We start from the raw sequence: 19792 nt of genomic DNA, 5'->3' as shown, positions 1-19792 counted from the left end.
AAAACATAGTTTAAATCTAACAAAATAAGATTGAATTACCAATATTTTTTCTTCATGGTAATCGAGTGTTGCACTTAAGTTGGTTATTTTAAATATATTTGAACAAATGAGGTACCATTTTGCTCAGAATAAATTTTAGCCATAGAAACAACAGAGCTTAAGATATTAGCTTATAAAACATTGTTTTATTAAAACAATAATTCCAAGATATTATTTATTTAAGAAAACAGATGAAGAATGAAACAAAATTAAGAGATTTCATATCTTTGTTTATAAATATGAAAGTTTTTTGAGTAATCTGACACGAAATAATGGGCTGCTTTTGTTATTGTTATTATTTTTCTGTAGTACAGACCATTTATTTTTAAAACCGGGCTACTTGATTTATTGCTAAAGCATAAATATTGAGTACGTCTTTTAAATCTTAAATTAAGACAGATTATTCTTTTTAAGGTTGCTTTAAACGAATAGACACATGTCTATTGGTTTGGACCTTAAATGAATTCTAGTACAAAAAATGTCTACATATAAAATAACCTTTGCCACATTGAAATGGTAAAAATGTAATATTTATAGCGCATTTTTCAATCGTTTTATTCATTATTTTTCACTTAAACCTTTTGAGGAAGTATTTTAATCGGATAAAAAATATAACTGTCATAGAGTAAAATAGGTTTTAATTAATATTCTTACATTTATACAAGTTTCTTTTTAATATTGAACATTCATCTAGGAAAGCTGGTTGAGAAAGCAGATAAAAAAATTTATTTGTCCTAAAACCATTTATTTCAGAACAAAAGTTAAAAAAATGTCTTGTTTTGTAAACTTCACAAAATTGGACACGTTGTTGCATAACGTCTTTTTCCGCTATCGGGACGCTAGTTGCAGAGAGATTTAAACGTGAACTAATTGGGAATAGAGAAATTGAAACGAATAAAAAAAGTACAAAATTTTAAGTATCGATTAAACCTTACAAAGTTTTTGTTATTGTGTTCATTAATTTTCAGGTGTAGGATGTACTCAAAGTACGTTAATATTTACAATTATTCACTTTTACATAATTATACTTTTAAAATTATCTTACCTACGTACCTACGTCTTACGTACAAATTAATTAATATCTCTACGAAAACTATAATTCTCATTTTGATATATTATTCAAAATTTCTAGTAAATAAAATTTATGAATACAAATGGAACTATGATTATATATTTATATTACATCTATTTTTTAAATATTTATCGTGCATTGCAAAGTAGTCATATTTCCTTAGAAACTACATAATCTTTTCTTAAAATAATTGACAAAACTTGCGTAAAATATTTTGTGGAAGGAATTTTAATGATGAAAAAAATAATTTCTTGGGAAGTTAGATGTCTGTTTAATATTACGCTCTGTATGTATATTATATGTATATTTATATACAATTCCTGTGTAATTATCCTTGAATTTTATTTGAATTTCCGTCTAGTAATTGGTAATTGTTTTATTAATATGTTATGTAAATATTTAAAATTCTATATATTTTTCTTTTAATTTTTAAAATAAAGTTTTATTTCATTAGTAATTCTTGTATGATTTTATTTTATTGTATCTAATAATTGTGATTTCGTTAAATTCAATTTTTTCTCCGATTTTGATTTTCTAACGTTACGCATTTGTTTCCCATCTCTTGTCACTTCTGTATTAATTATTTTTTAACTATGATTCAGGTATAAGATTTATTAGTAATCGATCTGTTAATATACCGAGTAAATGTTTGGTATGTTAATAGTAATAATACTATTCTTAATCGTACGTATACATTAGCTAAATAATTCATTTTAATTGCTGTATATAACTAAAATCTTGATTGAAATAGTTAAGATATAATTCGTACATGTAGGTGATGTGTCTTTGAAATCCCATGGAAAATATTTTTACTTCAAGCCCTTTGAACAACGTTTGCGAAATTTTTATTAATTTTCTTGTTACTATTAAAAATTTGAATTCTTTTTAGTAAAAACTATGTTTAGTAGGATATGATATAAGACCTGAGCCGAAAAATAATGTGTAGACTGCACGTCAACTTTTTTATATTGAGCCCTAGGGTAAAAGAATGATATTCTATTGGCTACCTGCGGTACATTCACACTTCCCGTATTTTCTTAGCATTTTCCTCTTTCTCCGCATTTATTGACTCGGACGGGTTCATTACAGAACATAAGAAGTAAGGTACTTGTTCTAATCAGGTTTAATTGATACAGATGTATTAATCCTGTAAATTACCTAACGGTAAACTTCGCAATAACTTAATTTCGGTCATGCTTACTTGTATTAAGGAAACATCTATTACGTTGATTTTTATTGCTGCAATTGCTAACCATCAGTCGGTTGCAGGATCTTATTTTTCCGTATTCTCTAGAATTTAGTTAGCGATCAAATGGTCATTACGTATAAAAAAAGCTGTATTTATCCTACAATTTAAGCATAAAATCGTTAATTTACCCTTTTTTTTATTTGAGTTAGTGCAGTATTAGGTAGTTTTTTTAATTGATTCTAGTTTCAGGTGATGTCGAATAATAATCGTGAACTTCGATATTACAGATGTAAATTACTTTATAGTAGTCCATTTTCACTTTTACAGGCAATTTTTGGAGCAGATTTAAGAAAAATAATGTATAATAGACAAGTAACTCACAGAATATCTTTGTTTATTTATCTTTTTAAATAAATTTGTTATTTTTCTTTTCATTAAAAATACGAATCTTGGATTAAATAATAAGTAATTGTTGCTTGTCTGCTGCGTTAAATTAATTGCCTACACGTAAAACTTATATTACATATATTTTTGTATTAATATATAAGTGTTAAACAGTCAAGTGATTGTTTAAATAACAACAATAAATTCTTTATTGTATTTTTTCTCCTATGGTAAGAATTTCATTTAGATAAGATCTTTAAATATTTGTAATTCATAGTGATTTCATTCATACACACACTCGTACATACACACACACTAGTAAATAATTATAATTAAAGCTTTATCTGGATTATTTCTTAACGGATGTGAAATATAATATGTTTAGAATAAGATTTAAGTGTCATTATTATATACAGTGATAAATCATATCATGATTTAACTAACATTATGTATTTGTGATGTTCTGCTTATTCCTGTAAACTTGTTTGATCCCATTTTATTTGTACTGCGTATATTACACAGACATTTTTAATGATTATTTTTAATTCTTTAAATAACTATTTATGTTAGTGGTTACATTTTTGTTTACAATGAAAGTAATCTCGACAAACTTTATTCGTTAAAATTTTAATCTTTCACGGTCTCTAAGTTGCTTATATAGATTCAAAAAATTATATTAATACCGTTGTTTTTTTGAATCCGTCTTTTATCTTTTCTTTTCTTCTACAACGAAATTTTTCGGGAACAAGTTTATGTCATCAGGTACGAATATATTAGTAAAATATGAGTATATCAACAGCCACCAACTGAACAGTTCGTCCGGAGATTTGCTGCCGACTACTTGTAAAATCATATAATTTCGGTTTGATTTGAATATGTCTAAATTTGCATAATTTAATGTGCTTTCATCAAAGTAACCTGCAATAGTATATTACAGTAATATATTGCAGACATGTATCGGGAACCTATATATGTCTATTTATATACACATTCCATATATATATGTGTGTGTGTATGTGCGCGTGCGCGTGTGAATGTGTATTACTGAGTTATTAAAATATAACGAAATTCTGACACATTCATTTAATACAGAAATTATTATTTTCTAAGATACGTATATAGGCTACACTATGTAGTAGTTTTTTTCTCAATTAGAATGATTATTTTATCAAGTATTTGACTTCTTCGGGTCTAATATCAGCTATAAAAAGACTAGGCAACACTAGAGAATCATTATATTATTTCAGTAGTTATCCGGTAGAGGCCAGTACCTATCCACTTTATTTACTTATTAATTATTGCCGGGAAACAAGTAGATATATTTTGTACAGAATGTCGATTATATACCACGAAAAAATGTACTTATCTGAATTGTCCCATTATGACGAATATAACTCACACTGGTTATGCATTTATTTATTAAGGGTGTATTCCTAATATTCACTAAAGACATTTATTTAATTAGTAATTATCAATAGGATACTCGAAATAAAATGTTATCCCGGAAATTAAATATAAGCTCTCGGAAAAGGATTAAGCTTATTACAAATAAAAGCAAAGATCGTAGGAGATATAAAAACAGATATTTTTCGTGTGTGTGTTATAATATAAAAAATACTGTAAGATAACATAAAATTATTATTATTCTAAACAGTTGTTTGTTTTTCTTTTTTCAGATTTGGAGACAGCAGATTAAGTGGTGAACCGAGCATAATAGACGACTGTCTCAAACGCTGATACCTCGTAAACAGACTACTAAACTGCCTACTATATTAACGCACTTAGCAAGTAAGATATAATATTAGTGATGTACATATATATTTATAAATAAGCGTTTTTATTATACTTAAATTTCTTATTTTTTTATAGTGTAAGAATAGCAAAATTACTTATTGCTAAGGGGTTACACAAAATAAAATTAAAAGTGTACCTGTGTTTATATAAAAATGAATGCTACCTACAATTACGGACTATTCGTAAACTACTATCTTCTTACTTCACGTAATATTTTGCTATATTATATTTTCTATATATGATTTTTTTTTAAATATCGGTAGAACCTTTTTAGTTAAATAAATGAAAAGAGTTTTTTCTCTCGGTTAATTAGACTATGTTTTATATTATATTATAACAGTATTTTATACGAATAAAATGTTATATATAAGTAGATCGTCTTTTACGTATTTGTTAATTTTGTAATTAATGGCGTAAATATTACATTTTATAATATACTTATGCGTAACTTTGATGGACTACTGAGTTTTTTCATGGTGCGTAGATTGATATAGATTGAGACGCAACGGCAAATTTTATATTCAGGATAGGAGGCGGCTTTTTGTGTAGGCGTTTCGGGTGTCTGGAGGCGGAGTTAATCGATTTGGAGGCGGTGAAACGTATGCTTCTCGATCCTCCTGTTGAAGTCTCCAGCACAAGTATTTTTATTCTTACTTAGCGTAGATATGTATTTATTTCAATGTGTGATATATTCCTACCGTTAATTATGTATTGAACGTAAGAGAAATATATATATTAGACTTTTTAAATTCTGATTAATACTTTTAACGGAAAAGTTAATAGATTTAATGACAGGGATTTAATTTGCTTTCCTTCGATATGAATATTAAGTAATAGTAACAATAATATATTTAATGATGATACATGTGATTTTTTGGTTGGTTGCTAGCAGTGATTATATGTTTTTTGTAAGACTATTAGAGTCATTTATGTTGTATGAGTGGTTTTAAATATGTTCTGTACTCCCACAGATGTGTGGACGTTCTCTATTCGCCACTTTCACTAAAACTTTACTCGAATAATAGTAATATTATTATTATTATTGATATATCTGGGTGTGGTATAATCTCATTCTGTCTCTTTTATTTATTTACTTATTATTATGAATGAATGTATATTTTTTCCAGTTCTTTTATTATTAATTAATTATTATTAATTATTTATTTTACTTATTATTTTTCTGGGATTTTGCTTTGTATATATTTTTTTATCTTGTAATGTCCTGGTTAAATGGAAAAAGGACCTTCGGTTCTTTTTCCATTTAACCTTGCTGGAAGGAAAAATATATCTTGACTTCTTCCCTCTTTCTTACTCTGAGGGTATGAGAATGTTTTGAATATTTATTTATTTTAATTTTTTTATTAGGATTGTTATATCCAGCTATCTTTTTGTTACCTTTTTAGATACCTTTCTTTTTCCTGTTTAGTCTCCGGTAACTACCGTTTAGATAATACTTCAGAGGATGAATGAGGATGATATGTATGAGTGTGAATGAAGTGTAGTCTTGTACATTCTCAGTTCGACCATCCCTGAGATGTGTGGTTAATTGAAACCCAACCACCAAAGAACACCGGTATCCACGATCTAGTATTTTAATTTTAATTTTTTTATTAGGATTGTTATATCCAGCTATCTTTTTGTTACCTGCTAAATAAAATATTTACGGTATTGTCAATAACTGTTACGCTTTGATGTGACTATAAATTAATAATAAAAAAAAATTATACATTTTACGAATGCCTTTTTGTAATCGTTTCAGCAAATAAGTATGAATAAAGCTGATACGTGGGAATATATTACGGATCTTTGTAGGGAATAAGTGATTAACCGGAATTTGAACCCGGAACTTACCGCATGAAATGCTGCAACTTCGATACAAACTTCATTATTTAGAAGGTTACGAAAATTAAATCGTAAGAAAAATGTATTTCCATGAATTTATTTCCCAAAATAGTTTAAAAATGAGTTATGTTGATTCGCTTTAATTGTTTTAATTAGCTGTTGTGATAAAAGTAAATTTATGTTTTTATTATAAAATTTATAATAAATAAAATAATAGATTAGTCTTGAACTTGTGACTTATTTTTTCACTTATAATCCAACATACAGTACTGTATTTAAATTGCGCTTTTGTGTTCAAGATTAATTTTGCAATCAATTGTAATAACATTCTATGCTTGTAGATTAATGGTATTAATTTCTGAAGAAAGAACAATTTAATTCAGGCGCAGGAGTAGGCTATAAGGGATGCAAAAATTTAATGTTTAATTAATTAATTCTATCCAATTTAATTTTCTCATATTTATTATAAACGGTTTATTGTTTGTTTGTTTTTTTGTGTCGTTACTCTTGCTTTTCTATGTAGTTATGTAATTTTCTTTAATCGAATGTTATCAAATCAATCAGATTAAAATTTCATTGTTTATAATAAACCGATTGTGCTTTCTTTAAAATTAGAAAAAATGAAATAATTTATTTATTACCGGTACTAAATAGATTTTGTAAAAGTTTGAAAATGTTATCGATGTTGCAGTTTCATTAAAAAAGTTTAAAAAATTAAATAACCTGCGAAAAATTCTAAGGCATTTCCTGTGATAAATTATTTGTTACAGATTAGTACTCGCTGGATCAGATTTTTTTATATATTAACGACTGATAGATATCATGAGCTTTATAAATTTTAGAATTTTATTTCTCATTTACGCATAACTTACGTATAATTTCATAAAATTTAATTAATGTGTAACAATAATATAGTGTGTATAACGCACACAGTAGACGTTATCATTTTAGAGGCTAGTAAATAGAAAAATTACTTGTTGAAAAAATAATCATTCACATATTTAATAGAAATGTTTTATTTTACGATTATTATTTCAGATTGTCAGAGTAACAATTTTGTAAGATTAATATTAATAACGTAAGTAAATTAATATTAACGTACTTCCTTTTATCGATGTTAGATTTGATGTACTAACAATGTACTGTAGTAAATGCTTGCTGTTGTCTCTGTATATGCCAGTGCTAGCCAACAACAGGCTGTATGAGAGCGTACAGCTACAACCAGCTGGTGTAGCGTTTCCCGGAAGTGGAGGGTCACGTGATCTGTTCCTGGAATCCGGGCGGGCATGCTCCCAGCCAGCTGTTGCCAAACTCGACCCGACCTCCTCCCTTACATACCCCCTTCCATCATTCTTCTTTTTATTCTCTTACTTTTATCCTCTCTCACGCTTTCTCGTTCGTTCTGTCTCTCTTTTGCTAACTCATATGCTTCTCTTGCACGCCAACCGGTTGCTTGATCTCATAAGACCTACTGTATCATTTTTCACCTTACAGTAGAGTAATATAAATCCTATAAGATACTATACATAATATTTAGTAGATTTATTAAAACTATACGTTATTATGTTTACTTTAACAATACCATCTTGTATTTTCATGTAGTATATAGAGATCGATGTCGTGTGTTTTGAATACATTATGTTTAATAATGCATACAGTACGCGGTTTAATATAAATGTTTCCTCAGTGTTACTTAAATAAGCTATGTTTTGTTTAAAATTGATGAAAAGAGTTCTTGTAAACTATTACTAATTAATTATTAATTTTTTTAGCGATCAATAGAAGCAATTTAATAAATATAACTCTCTGCAGATATAAAATAACTAAAGGCGTTATGATATGTCTTGAAAACGTTATATTTATTAAATTTAGTTCGATTTGTGGTTAAAAATCTATTACTTATTGTATGAATAAATTTTAATCGATGTTTTATGTGAATTACTTTCTCGTTTCTCTGAAGCGTGACTCTTCTTAGTTTATTCCCAGATTACAGTTTCAGACTACTTCTAAAATAGTTTTAAATTTTAAACACTAGACGTTATCACTGCCTTTGTTGATATACGGGTCGTCGCATAGTAGTGGCTTTCGTTAGTTTCGTCACGCCGCCAGAATCTTGTTTGTAAATTATACTGGATCCGCTTATAGTAAGCGTTTCTTATCTAAGTCGATAATTTTATTTTCGGTTGTTTATATTCGGCCGTACTGAACGAACGTTCTTTTTGTGTTTCAGGTGGCGAAAAGAGTGTGCCAGTGAAATGTGGGGGTTGAGGTAGCCGTACCGAGTACATGGAGAGAGAAAGCAGGGACAGGCTGGGGGATGTGGCCAGAGTGCACCTGCCCAGCAGGCCGCAACAGCAACACGAAGGGGTGGTCACTTTGACGCAACCCCGGCCGGACCTTCAAAGGGCTACGAACGAATATGTGGAGACGCCTCTGCGGACGGCGAAAACGCCGCACCATCCGCAGCAACCGGCTGCTCATTCTTTTTCGCATTCACACGCGGCAACGGTGCCGCACCATCACCGCTCTACGTCCACCGCCGTGGTAGTGAAACAACCTCATAAAGATGTTAGAGATGGAGGGGGGCCCAGTGTCTCGGACTGTTCCATCATATGCAGAGAGTGCGGTAAATGTCGCTGCGAAGCCTGTCGGCAGCCGAGGCCGGTACCATCGTTGTGGCTGTGCGATAATTTTTGTCTGTGTTCGGTGGAAACCTGCGTCGATTACGGCAGTTGCTTGTGTTGCGTAAAAGCAGCGTTATACCACTGCGGGGGCGGTAACGGAGACGATGACGAACCGTGTCCTGCGGACGATCCTTGCTCCTGTGCACCCCACGGGAGGACCTCGAGATGGGCCTGTCTGGCGGTGGCGACGCTTGTTCTCCCGTGCCTCTGCTGTTACTGGCCGTTGCGCTCCTGCGCCAAGCTATCGGAGTCCTGCTACGCCGCCTGCTCGCATAGGGGCTGCTCCTGTCATTCCCACCCTAATACCAACAATCAGCCCCCCGAGAAGAGACTGCTACGATCCAGCCCCGAGTTCTAAAAGAAATCCACTTCCCCGTCTGACTTACTGTACAGTGGCTCGCTATCGTCTGCATTTCACTTCTTTTTGAAAATTGTATTGAAAGTTATCGTGTTATAATTTATACTCAAATTGTAATTATTATTGTAACCATGATATTAATAATCGTTTACAAGCGACTTAACGATATACTACATATATTTATATTTTCAAAATATTGTAATTTGCATGTAAACGATTAATACGATAAAAAAATATATATTTATATAGTTGTTAATATATTTATTTTTATAAGGCTGTGCGAACACTGTTCAGTATTCGATGAGCCCTATTAAACCAAATTAATTTAGTAGTGTTAGGTATGGATAAACCGTTGGCTCGTAATATTAAAAAAGAAAAAGAAAAAATATAGCCACGGATTTAAAAACTGATATTATATTTTAATCTTGTTTTTATATGTAAATAATAGTACATATATATAAATAAATTGATATATATATATATATATTTTTCCCTCCCCTCAGATATTCGTTATATCTTGTTTCCGAAATAGAAGTATAGTCGTTAATTAGATATATGTATGTATGTATGTATATATAGATATATGTACATGCATACATTAATAATTATTGTCGAACTGATATGGACATTAACTAATTATATTTAATTAAATTATACTATTTGTTATTAACTATAATAATTAATTAATAATTCTCGTATGTTAGTGTGTACTATACCATAATTAAGTGGTTGAATTCAGGGACTGTATTTTGTAATGACATAATGCTGGTAATATAGTATGGCCCATTGTATAATTTAATGTTACTGTAATTACGTTACAAATTCTCTTACACTACTATTGCTACAACTACTATTACTACTAGTATAAATAAAAATTACTATGTCAGTGCATTAAACATTTTTAATTGTTCACACAAGTCTGTTTATTGCAAAAAAAACAAAAAATTTTAAATTTTAGACTGTATGTTGGGCTGTTACAATTTTTTTACAATTATTATCATTTAATTAGTCTACCTCTTTTGATAATTAGCTTTTTTTTGTTAATCCACATGTTTTGTGTCTTATTCCATAAAACTTACTTTTAATATTAATAAAAATTATTAATTAACTTAATAAATCTAATGTTATTTTGGATTGATTAATTGCTCGGTAGTAATGATTAAATATATAAAAAATTATTTCTTCCTAAAAGTTATGTTCTCAGGAAGACTTGATTTTTTATTTTGTTTTATCAGTGATTGTGATGTACATTTATTTACTGGGCTTACTATTTTTAAAGTTTTTTAGCTGTAAACAAATTATTTCTGTAAATAACAGTTAATTATAGTAGTGCACTGGATACAGAAGGTGTAAAAATGTAAATTTTTATATTGTATGACGGAGTCATTGAAACTCCAATAAAGAACAATGTTTCAGGCAAGTCAAGTCTAGCGACCTGTGCTGTGCTTAATAGTGGAACTACTTTATATAACTTCTCAGCTCGATGTAAATATTATGCGGTTATACAATGAATGCAATGAATGTGTATAAAAGTAATAGTTAATAAAAGCGATAAAAAATTTATGTGAAAACTAATGGTACACGTCTAACAAACTAGTCATGAATTGTCAGAGAAATTATTGAATAGAGTTGTAAGTAGATTTCTCTTCAGAAAAATGTATTTGTATTTTTTTATTTAATTTTAGTAAGAAGTAGTATTCTTATGATATTGTAAGTGGTTTTTGTTAAAAAGTATGAAAAATATTTTTTTATTGTCATTCGTAATACGGAGTAATGTGTAAGTGTTAAAGTCCCCGATTTTCATGTGTACAGTTTTTAAGAAACTATATGTTTATAAAAAAAAACTGTTCCCTCAAGTAATAATTTTACATTAAAAAAGATTTTTATTTATAAAAACATTTTCAAGCTGATTATATAATTATTAAAAAAAAAACATTGTACAAATTTCTCTTTGTTCCACTTGTACGTTTAGTTAAAGTAGTTATAGCATGTACGAGTATGTTCAAGCATCAATTAACTTTTTAAGTCAGTTAGCCCAGTTTTAACATATTTTTATTTTCTTAAAATGTGACGTTGTTTTTGATAAACAGATTTTTGTTTAAGTTGTACAGAAAAATATTTATACGATTGATTGTTGCCCAGCATACAACTTTTTATTTTATGATACTTTTTTCTTTGTTTCTTTTTTTTTAGTGAAGGTTGGATAAATTGGCTTTGGCATTGGCCAAATACTCAGGTTAAGATTATTAAAGGTTATTTTACTTAGAACACTTAGTAATTATTATTATTATTTTTTAAATTTATTATTATTTATGTGAGGAAAACGTACAAAACTATTTTATACATATGTAATAAAAGATTCATCTTTTTTATACTTCTGTTTATTTTTTTGGGCATTAAGATGAACTAATTACTAATATTTCTTCTCACTACTTCTACATTATATATGTATGTTTTTTTAATGTTAAGATAACTAATCGCACAATAAATTCAACTAGCCTTGATTTGTAAGTGTATAAGAAATACAATATAATATTTATACACTGTTAATTGAATACATGATGCTCTCTATCTATTTTTTCAATATATATATATACATATATATATATTTGTAAATAATTTATAAACATACCTATTATATAATTTACATTAAAATATAATTATATTAGTACAATATTTTGCTTTATTTATCCAGCCTGATATAACTTATTCAAACTATAATGTTTACTAAAATTATAAAAGAAAAATAATAATAATAATATGTTTTAATAAATACATAATTATGTATGATGCCTGTAATTATTTTATTTATGTACATGATTACAGATATTGTGTAATAATTTAGTGTGAATCTCTACAATCTATCGACAATTTATATTTCTCACTTGTAATATATTTTATTTCTATTATTGTAATAATATATTAAACAAAATATTTTTCTGTTGTAAGTCGTATTATTTTTATACTTTTTAATTATTTATGTGCGGCATGCTCCAAAAAATTCTTTGTATCTGTTTATTTTTCCAGATTTCTTTTTATTCTGCTTTCTGTTTTGGTTTGCTGACTGATTGTACACGTTCCTATAATACTGTAATATTATATTCTTACCATTGTCATTTGTGTGCTGCTATGTCCATTAATAATATATATATATAAATATATATATATTTGTGTAATCATGTAGACTATATGTACAATGTTATAATTTTATTAAATAATGTATTATTATCTATGTAATATTTATATGCTGAATTTATTATTGTAAATTTATGTAATTTATCTACGAAGAAAAAGCTATAAAAATGGTTTTATTAGAATAATTTATAATTCGTTTGAAATGCTTATCTCACATTCTTCAATTCTATGAAATTTATTTTCATTCATGGTAAAAGGACCTCTTTTTTGGTTAGAGTCAGTAGAAAAGATAGAAGGGGAATAGTAGATGTAAATGATAAATGAAAATATTTGTAAATTTAAATAATCAAATTTTATTAAAAAAATTCATCAGTTGGAACATAGGATCCAGCCATGAAGAAATTAAGAAAATTATTTGTATTATTCTAAAAAAATGTCATCATATTCAGAGGATTTGAATAACCTAATTTTAATAATTATGGAATCTTATTGAATTATTAAGTGTATCCTGTAAATTGTTGCTTATTGTTAATTTTGTATATTTATTGTAAGCAAAGAAATCTGTGAAATTCTAAAATTTTAAAATATTCATTGACATAATTTAGCAATTATCTTTGATGAAATATACTTGGAGCATGTTTAAATATAAATAGAAGAACTTATATATAATTAACACCATGTTATAAATTAATAAAAATAATTGGACTATTTAAAGAACAGTAATCATTATAATTTATTAATTAATATCCTCCTTGAGTAGAAAAGATTAAAATATTTTTTTGCTTAAAAATTCAAGAAAAAAATTACCTAGGTTTACTTAATTATTATTGAAGGTCTGAATTAAGAAATCTGATTACTTACATATATATATATATTTTTTTTTAATATATGTTGCCTTCTAAACCGATGACTTACATCCATTGTATACAAGAAGGTAATATGACTGACACTATCCCCTAATTGCTTTTAATTTCCCCTATTATAGTTGTGATATACTCGCTACTGGTTTGGTTTAAGATTCTCCATTAGACACTAAATTTTATACTTTAGACTTTTATTTATTTATTCAATTTTCTTTAAATTTCATAAAATATTTAATAAAAAGATGATTTATAGTAATTTTTTTGTAGAGAGATAGATTTATTCAAAGACATCGTATTTCTAATATTATCAAATAAATAGATGAATGAAATTAGTTTTACTTCAAAATTAGTTTTACAAAAATTATCTACCTGGATAAGTTATCACATCTCAAGTGTTTGTTTTGTTCTTTATCTTTCATTTGAGTTTTATCAGTTGGTTATTTTTTTTTTTTACCTCACTTTAAAAAGAAACAAGCAACCTACCTTCCTTTACCTCATTAAAGGAGCTATTTTAAAAATAAAATAAGTGGAACATAAAATTATCTGGATGTATTAATGCCCTCCTCATTAATACTTTACCTAAACTTTAATACGTAGATAGAAATCAGACTTAAAAATTGATTGTTTAGATTCCTAATAATTGTCAAAATTGCACCCACAATATGTAGCCTAGTTGCCTCAAAAGTGACCAAAAAATTTAATGAATCTCTAATTTAGCATTTATATTGTGAAGTTTTTTCATTCTATTGTATTGAATGTGCAATTAACTTGTAATAAAAAGTAAATTTAAAAATATCTTTAGCATTTTATTCAAACAGTAAAATTCAATTTTTGGATACAAAAAAAAGTTGTTCTGTATTTCAATACATACATTATTAAATAATTTGATTAATAATTAATTATTCAGCTTATATATTCTTATATTAGTTATTTAAATTTATAATTTAAAATTTCATTTTTATTTATTTATTTATTATTTTTCAGTAATGTCAATCATTCCTGTTTATGTTAATTTATAGCATACACCAGTTAATTCAGCTCTTATTTCTACTACGATTATTATTATTAATAATTATAATTAATTATACTACAACCATTAAAATTATTAATATTATTATTATTATTTATGATATTTTTATTATTATTATATTACTGTTATTAATAATTATTTCTGCTAATATTTTATGTATACCGTAATATTCGTGTTCTGTAACAGACTGGCACTAAAATATTTTATTTTATAATATTTAATTCGTACGTACGTGTAGGATTCAGTAGTTCATCACCTTGTCACATTGTTAAATTGTTACTTATTTATTTACTTATGTATATGTACGACGTATTCCTGAATTATGTTGGTCACTCATTCTAGATAAGCAGTACAAATGATTTGTGTTTTAAACTTATTTATGAGAGTGACAGGAAAATACCTTTTTTAATGATTTCTTAATCTGTTATGTTTTTTTTTAATATTTACTTTGATATGCTCATGAATGTGCATTTTGTTTACTATTTTAGGATTGCCATATTCTAAGTTTTACATGTGATATTGGAGTTTTCTCACAAATACGTTATTTTTTTGTTTAAACTGATGTTTTTGTTCCAGCCAATTAGGTGAGTCATATAATAGTTCTCTTTAAAAATTAAATGTCATGTGTTGAACTTTGGGTCTTTGATATGAGAAGTTACCTACCTCAAGAAAAACTACTCGTTCTTTCTCACCTAATACCTTCATTTTAATACCAAAATTATCAATTCATTTTACAGTTTTTTTTGCAAGCATCAAACTAAAAATACATTGTAAATAAATAGTATTTATGAAATCATTTTATTATTCTTGATAAAAACTTAAATTTTTTTAATTTCTTGTTTTTTATGCTATTAAATGCTTCTTTTCTGTCATGTTCTTTTTCTATTTTTCATAATTTAGTTAGCTTAGTGTTTAATTTGCATTTTATAAACTAAATTAACAGTTTTTTCATAAGTTTATTTTAAATTAGTTTCTGAAATTTATATTTTGACATACATCTCTGTTATAAACTCTTTCCATCTTTATATATATATATAAATTGATATTAAGGTGGTTCATATAATTTTTTATTTTAAGTTAAGGTGAAGGATTCATTGTTGGCAGTAACAGCCAGTGAAATCGTGTGGTGTTCACATTTACACCGTTGTTGTGGGTTGATGTGTGGGCGAAACTGCCTCATCTGTTTGAGGTTTAAAATATGGTATATAAAAATGTTTGCCATGTTTTTATTATGTTTGTTATTATTACTAGATTTTCTTCCTTTTTATGAATGACCTTTCCGATTCCTTTTCATGTGTGTTCAATATTTTAAAATGTAAATTTAATATGTTTTAACAAATTAATTTTTACATTTCTTGAATAATAAAATTAGTATAACAATATATGTTTTTTGTACAATTATATAAAACCAATAAATGGCAGTATAATAAATAGATTTAAAGTGATACAATCGCAAATTTATGAAGTACAGATAACAATGTGGCACGGTGACTAAGTTTTGTTTAATATAGGTGGTCATAATTTTGTCTATAAACTATACTATAATCATAACCATGTAATGGTCCTATCATATGTTGTAAGGTAGTAAAATGATCGTTGAAGTGTTTCAGTATTATCTAGTCTTCCGATTTCTTTATTGTATTTTTTTGCGTGTTTGAATTTTGATAAATCAGTAATTTGTACATGCACTTACATAATTATTACCAAGAAAGAATTACTGTGTTTTTATTTATAATTATTTATATAATTTTAATTTCATATTATATAACTTTGTTTTAAATCGAAAAAAGATTGTTTATTACTATTATAAGTATATTATTCTTATTTCTTTCTTGTTAATAATTATTGTAATGCTTCTTTATATATATATATATATATATATATAAAAATATTGTTTAGTAATATCATATTTTTATTATAATTATTTTTATTGGGCCTTTTAAAAGGCACAGTTTATAATATTTATATAAACATAACAAAATAAATCTGCTGTACTGTAAAAAAAATAAGTTAACAGATTATCCTTTTTAAAAATAAAATATATATAGATGTACATGTATATATATATAAAATTATAGTATAAAGATAAATTTAATAATGCAGCTTTGTTCTTTTGTGTAATTTGTATATATTATTATAATTATTATTATTATGATTATATTATTATTATTATTACTATTATGACTATAATTATTATTATATTATAAACAAACAAAATCGATGGTTAACAAATATATCGTAACAGACCAAATATAAAGATGATTGTTTTATTTGAAATTCCTCAATTCTGTAACGTATACATATAAAAGTTAAACTATCTATACAAATGACTTCCCCTTTTGACTGGAGACAATGTATAAAATGCATTGTTTTCTGCAGAAAGGGATATATTAATTACTTGTTTTATACTACCTGTCAAACTCTTCTTTTGGCTTTGACACGTGTAAAACATCTTATGTACAAGTAGCACTAGCCGGAGTTTCTTTCCCTGAGAGTAATGGATAATTATATAGGCAGTATTTGTAGTAACAAATTTATTTACCTTATGAACAGTGAAGAGGTTAACGGAAACTACTTCGCTTCTTTCTTTCCTTTGTAAAAATTTGGAATGGAATGCTTATTATTCCTAAGATTAGCTGTACTATTTACTGCTCTCATGTCAGATTTTAATCACACTTTCTTTATGGCAAATAACATTCAAAGGACAACTGTCCTTATCTTTTGAAAATATTTGTTAGATTTTTTGTAGCAGCTTCAGTTATCCACTGAAAAGAGAAATGATTTAAATTATCTACATCTCTTCAGTATTTTTAACTGAATTAATATAGTTCATAATTTAAAAAAAAAAATTGTCAAAGAGTATGTATTGTATAATGTGTTCAAAAAGTTAGTTGCTGTGTAGTAAACTTTAGAATTATATGGTGCGTTCAGCGTTAGGTTGGTTGCCCTTTGAGTTCGTTGGGTTGTGCTCAGTAATAAACCAAGACATCAGTTGTTGAATTGTGAATGAACAACTTCATTTTGTTTCATTTATCTGAATCAATAGTTGCATGAAATATAATGGCTCTTTCAGTAGAAGAACACATTTCTCTCATTGAACACCTCTTTCGTGGAGATGACAGTTATAATGATTTATTGAAGCACAAGTTTTCTGAAAGGTTTCCAAATATTCCTATTCCTTACTGCAATTCAGTTCAAACTCTTATTGAAAAATTTTGGACAACAGGCTCTGATGAAGATGCTGATCAAAGTGAAAGATAACCTAAACTAATTGAACAGAGCTGCTTGATATTTTAGATGCTATGGTCGAAAGTCCATAAAAGTCAATGCATAAGTTAGCACAACAGCAAGATATTGAACTTGCTACCTCACATAAAGCTTTAAAAAAAGAACTGAAACTTTATCCTTACAAAGTAATGTGTGTTCAAGAACTGAAACCTACAGATATGCCAAAAGACTAAATTACTGTTAATGGTTTAAAATTTTTATTGACCAAACTTCCATATGTATTGTCGACATTACATTTTTTACAGATGAAGCATGGTCTCATCTGTAATTTTTGCTTTTTATTAAAGCAAAAATTGGAGTCCAGGTCGTTGTGAGTAGTACAAGCATTTGAGTCCTTTTTTTTTGAAAATACAGCTATTAATAGTGATCGTTATTGTGCTGTTTTAACAAACTTCATTAATCAGTTAACAGAAGTGGAAATCAATCGCAGTTGGTTCCAACAAGATGGCACACACAGCTAACAGGTCAGTGACTATTTTGATGAAATGTCTTTGGTGAACGAATCATTTCCAAGGATATTTAGCATAAACGATCACCCTTTCTGACTCCCCCATATTACTTTCTGTGGGGAGGGGGGCAGCGAAACAAGCAGTATATTGCAGTAGACTATGCACGATTGAAAACAAATTGTGCAATGTTGTATTGATGATAGAGGTGGTAATTTTCAACACCTTTTACAAACTATTCCAGTTGTAACATCCGTTTCTATAAAATAATGAAATAAAAATACAAAGTAATAATTAAGAAAGTTTTGTCATTACACTTCCATAATTCCAGTATACAGCAACTTTCCAAATATTCTGAATTATGACCGCATGCAGTCAGATTAGATTATTTAGTTAATGTACATGAAATAAAATTTTCTGAATAATAGAAATAGCAAAAAATTTAATTTCGAATAATGAAATGACTTTTCATCTTTGATGGTATACAGCTTTGTTTACATTTTTTTTTTTCATTAACATCAAGATTAAATCACTCTTATTAACGTGTGACATCTCTGTGATTTTATTCATTTTTTGTGGTATGTTATGAAACTAGCCTTTTTCTTTCTTTTCAAAGGAAACCATATTTTTTCTACATTAGAGGATTCATCTGACCACCAATGTATGATTCATTGTTCCTCATAGTTCAGAAAAACTGACCATGTTGTGTCCCAGTAGTTATCAAGGTCCCGGTAGTTAAGAATTAGGAAAAAAGTAGTTGATGAGAAAGATAATGTACTCCAAAGAAAAAAACTCAATCTGTGACAAAACTTTGCAATGAACTCCATCCAGACAGCCTGTCCTGCTTACAAATTTTTGGGATATAAGGTATTACTTAATATTACCTAGAATTCGAAAAAAACTTCAATGGTGTCATGTTGTCCTGATTAAATATATACGCTGCTCCTGAAAAAGTTGTTCTTTTAAAAAACCTAAGCAGTCCCAAAACCAGCTCATGTTTACTAAAGGAACATGATAGAATGTTTTCAGTAATGTAATATGTATTAAAATAAATTAAAAAATCAAACCCCATATCTACTGAAGATGGAGTATTATTATTTCTTAATCGGTCATATATTAAATTAGGCAAACGGTTTTTAATACAAATAAAATATATCAGCAGGATATAAGATTTTTATATTATTGTTAAGTGCTGAATTTTCTATAATGCTGATGTTGCAAATATAATCTTGAAATCTTCTGGAATGATTATTCATAAGTAAAATCAAAAATTATTTTTCATTAAATACTGTTTGTTATTTAGTGCTGCAACATGTTATGTTTTAAAGAAAAATTAAAATAAAACGTTCAGTAGGTAGAATGATAATTGAAGATTATCATTCATTTTTATGCTTTTTTAATACTTATTATCTCATCGATGTGCTGGAGTTGAAAAATCCAGTATTTTAATAGCAGAAAATACTTGGATTCAAGATAAGCCATGACTTGTGATTTTTACAACATAAAAGTTATGTTTAAATTTTTATCTCTGACCTTATCCGTGAATCAAATTTTAGGTAAATTAGTAACTTTTTAAAGATGTAATTGCATTTTGTTAAAAACTACAAGTGTTATAATAAGCTGAAAAGTTTCTGTTGATTTATTATATATCGATTTTGGAACTAAACC

At 27.4% G+C, this 19792-nt stretch overlaps 1 protein-coding gene across 2 annotated transcripts in view; it reads left to right on the top strand.

The window, feature by feature from the left end:
* The window catches only part of sty (sprouty signaling antagonist), a 105271-nt gene extending 89098 nt beyond the window's left edge, over positions 1-16173 (top strand). For both annotated transcript variants that reach the window (XM_075356155.1, XM_075356154.1), the window contains exons 2-3: positions 4361-4472; positions 8551-16173. In XM_075356155.1, coding sequence (XP_075212270.1) covers positions 8607-9362 — 756 coding nt within the window. In that variant the 5' untranslated portion in view covers positions 4361-4472; positions 8551-8606 and the 3' untranslated portion in view covers positions 9363-16173. The remainder of the gene's footprint in view (positions 1-4360; positions 4473-8550) is intronic.
* The last annotated feature ends 3619 nt before the right edge of the window (positions 16174-19792 follow it).

The sequence above is a fragment of the Lycorma delicatula genome, chromosome 2 (assembly GCF_047948215.1).
Source record: "Lycorma delicatula isolate Av1 chromosome 2, ASM4794821v1, whole genome shotgun sequence".
Taxonomy (NCBI): domain Eukaryota; kingdom Metazoa; phylum Arthropoda; class Insecta; order Hemiptera; family Fulgoridae; genus Lycorma; species Lycorma delicatula.
The sequence above is the reverse complement of the archived record's forward strand: the minus strand, read 5'-3'. Positions and strand labels throughout refer to the sequence as shown.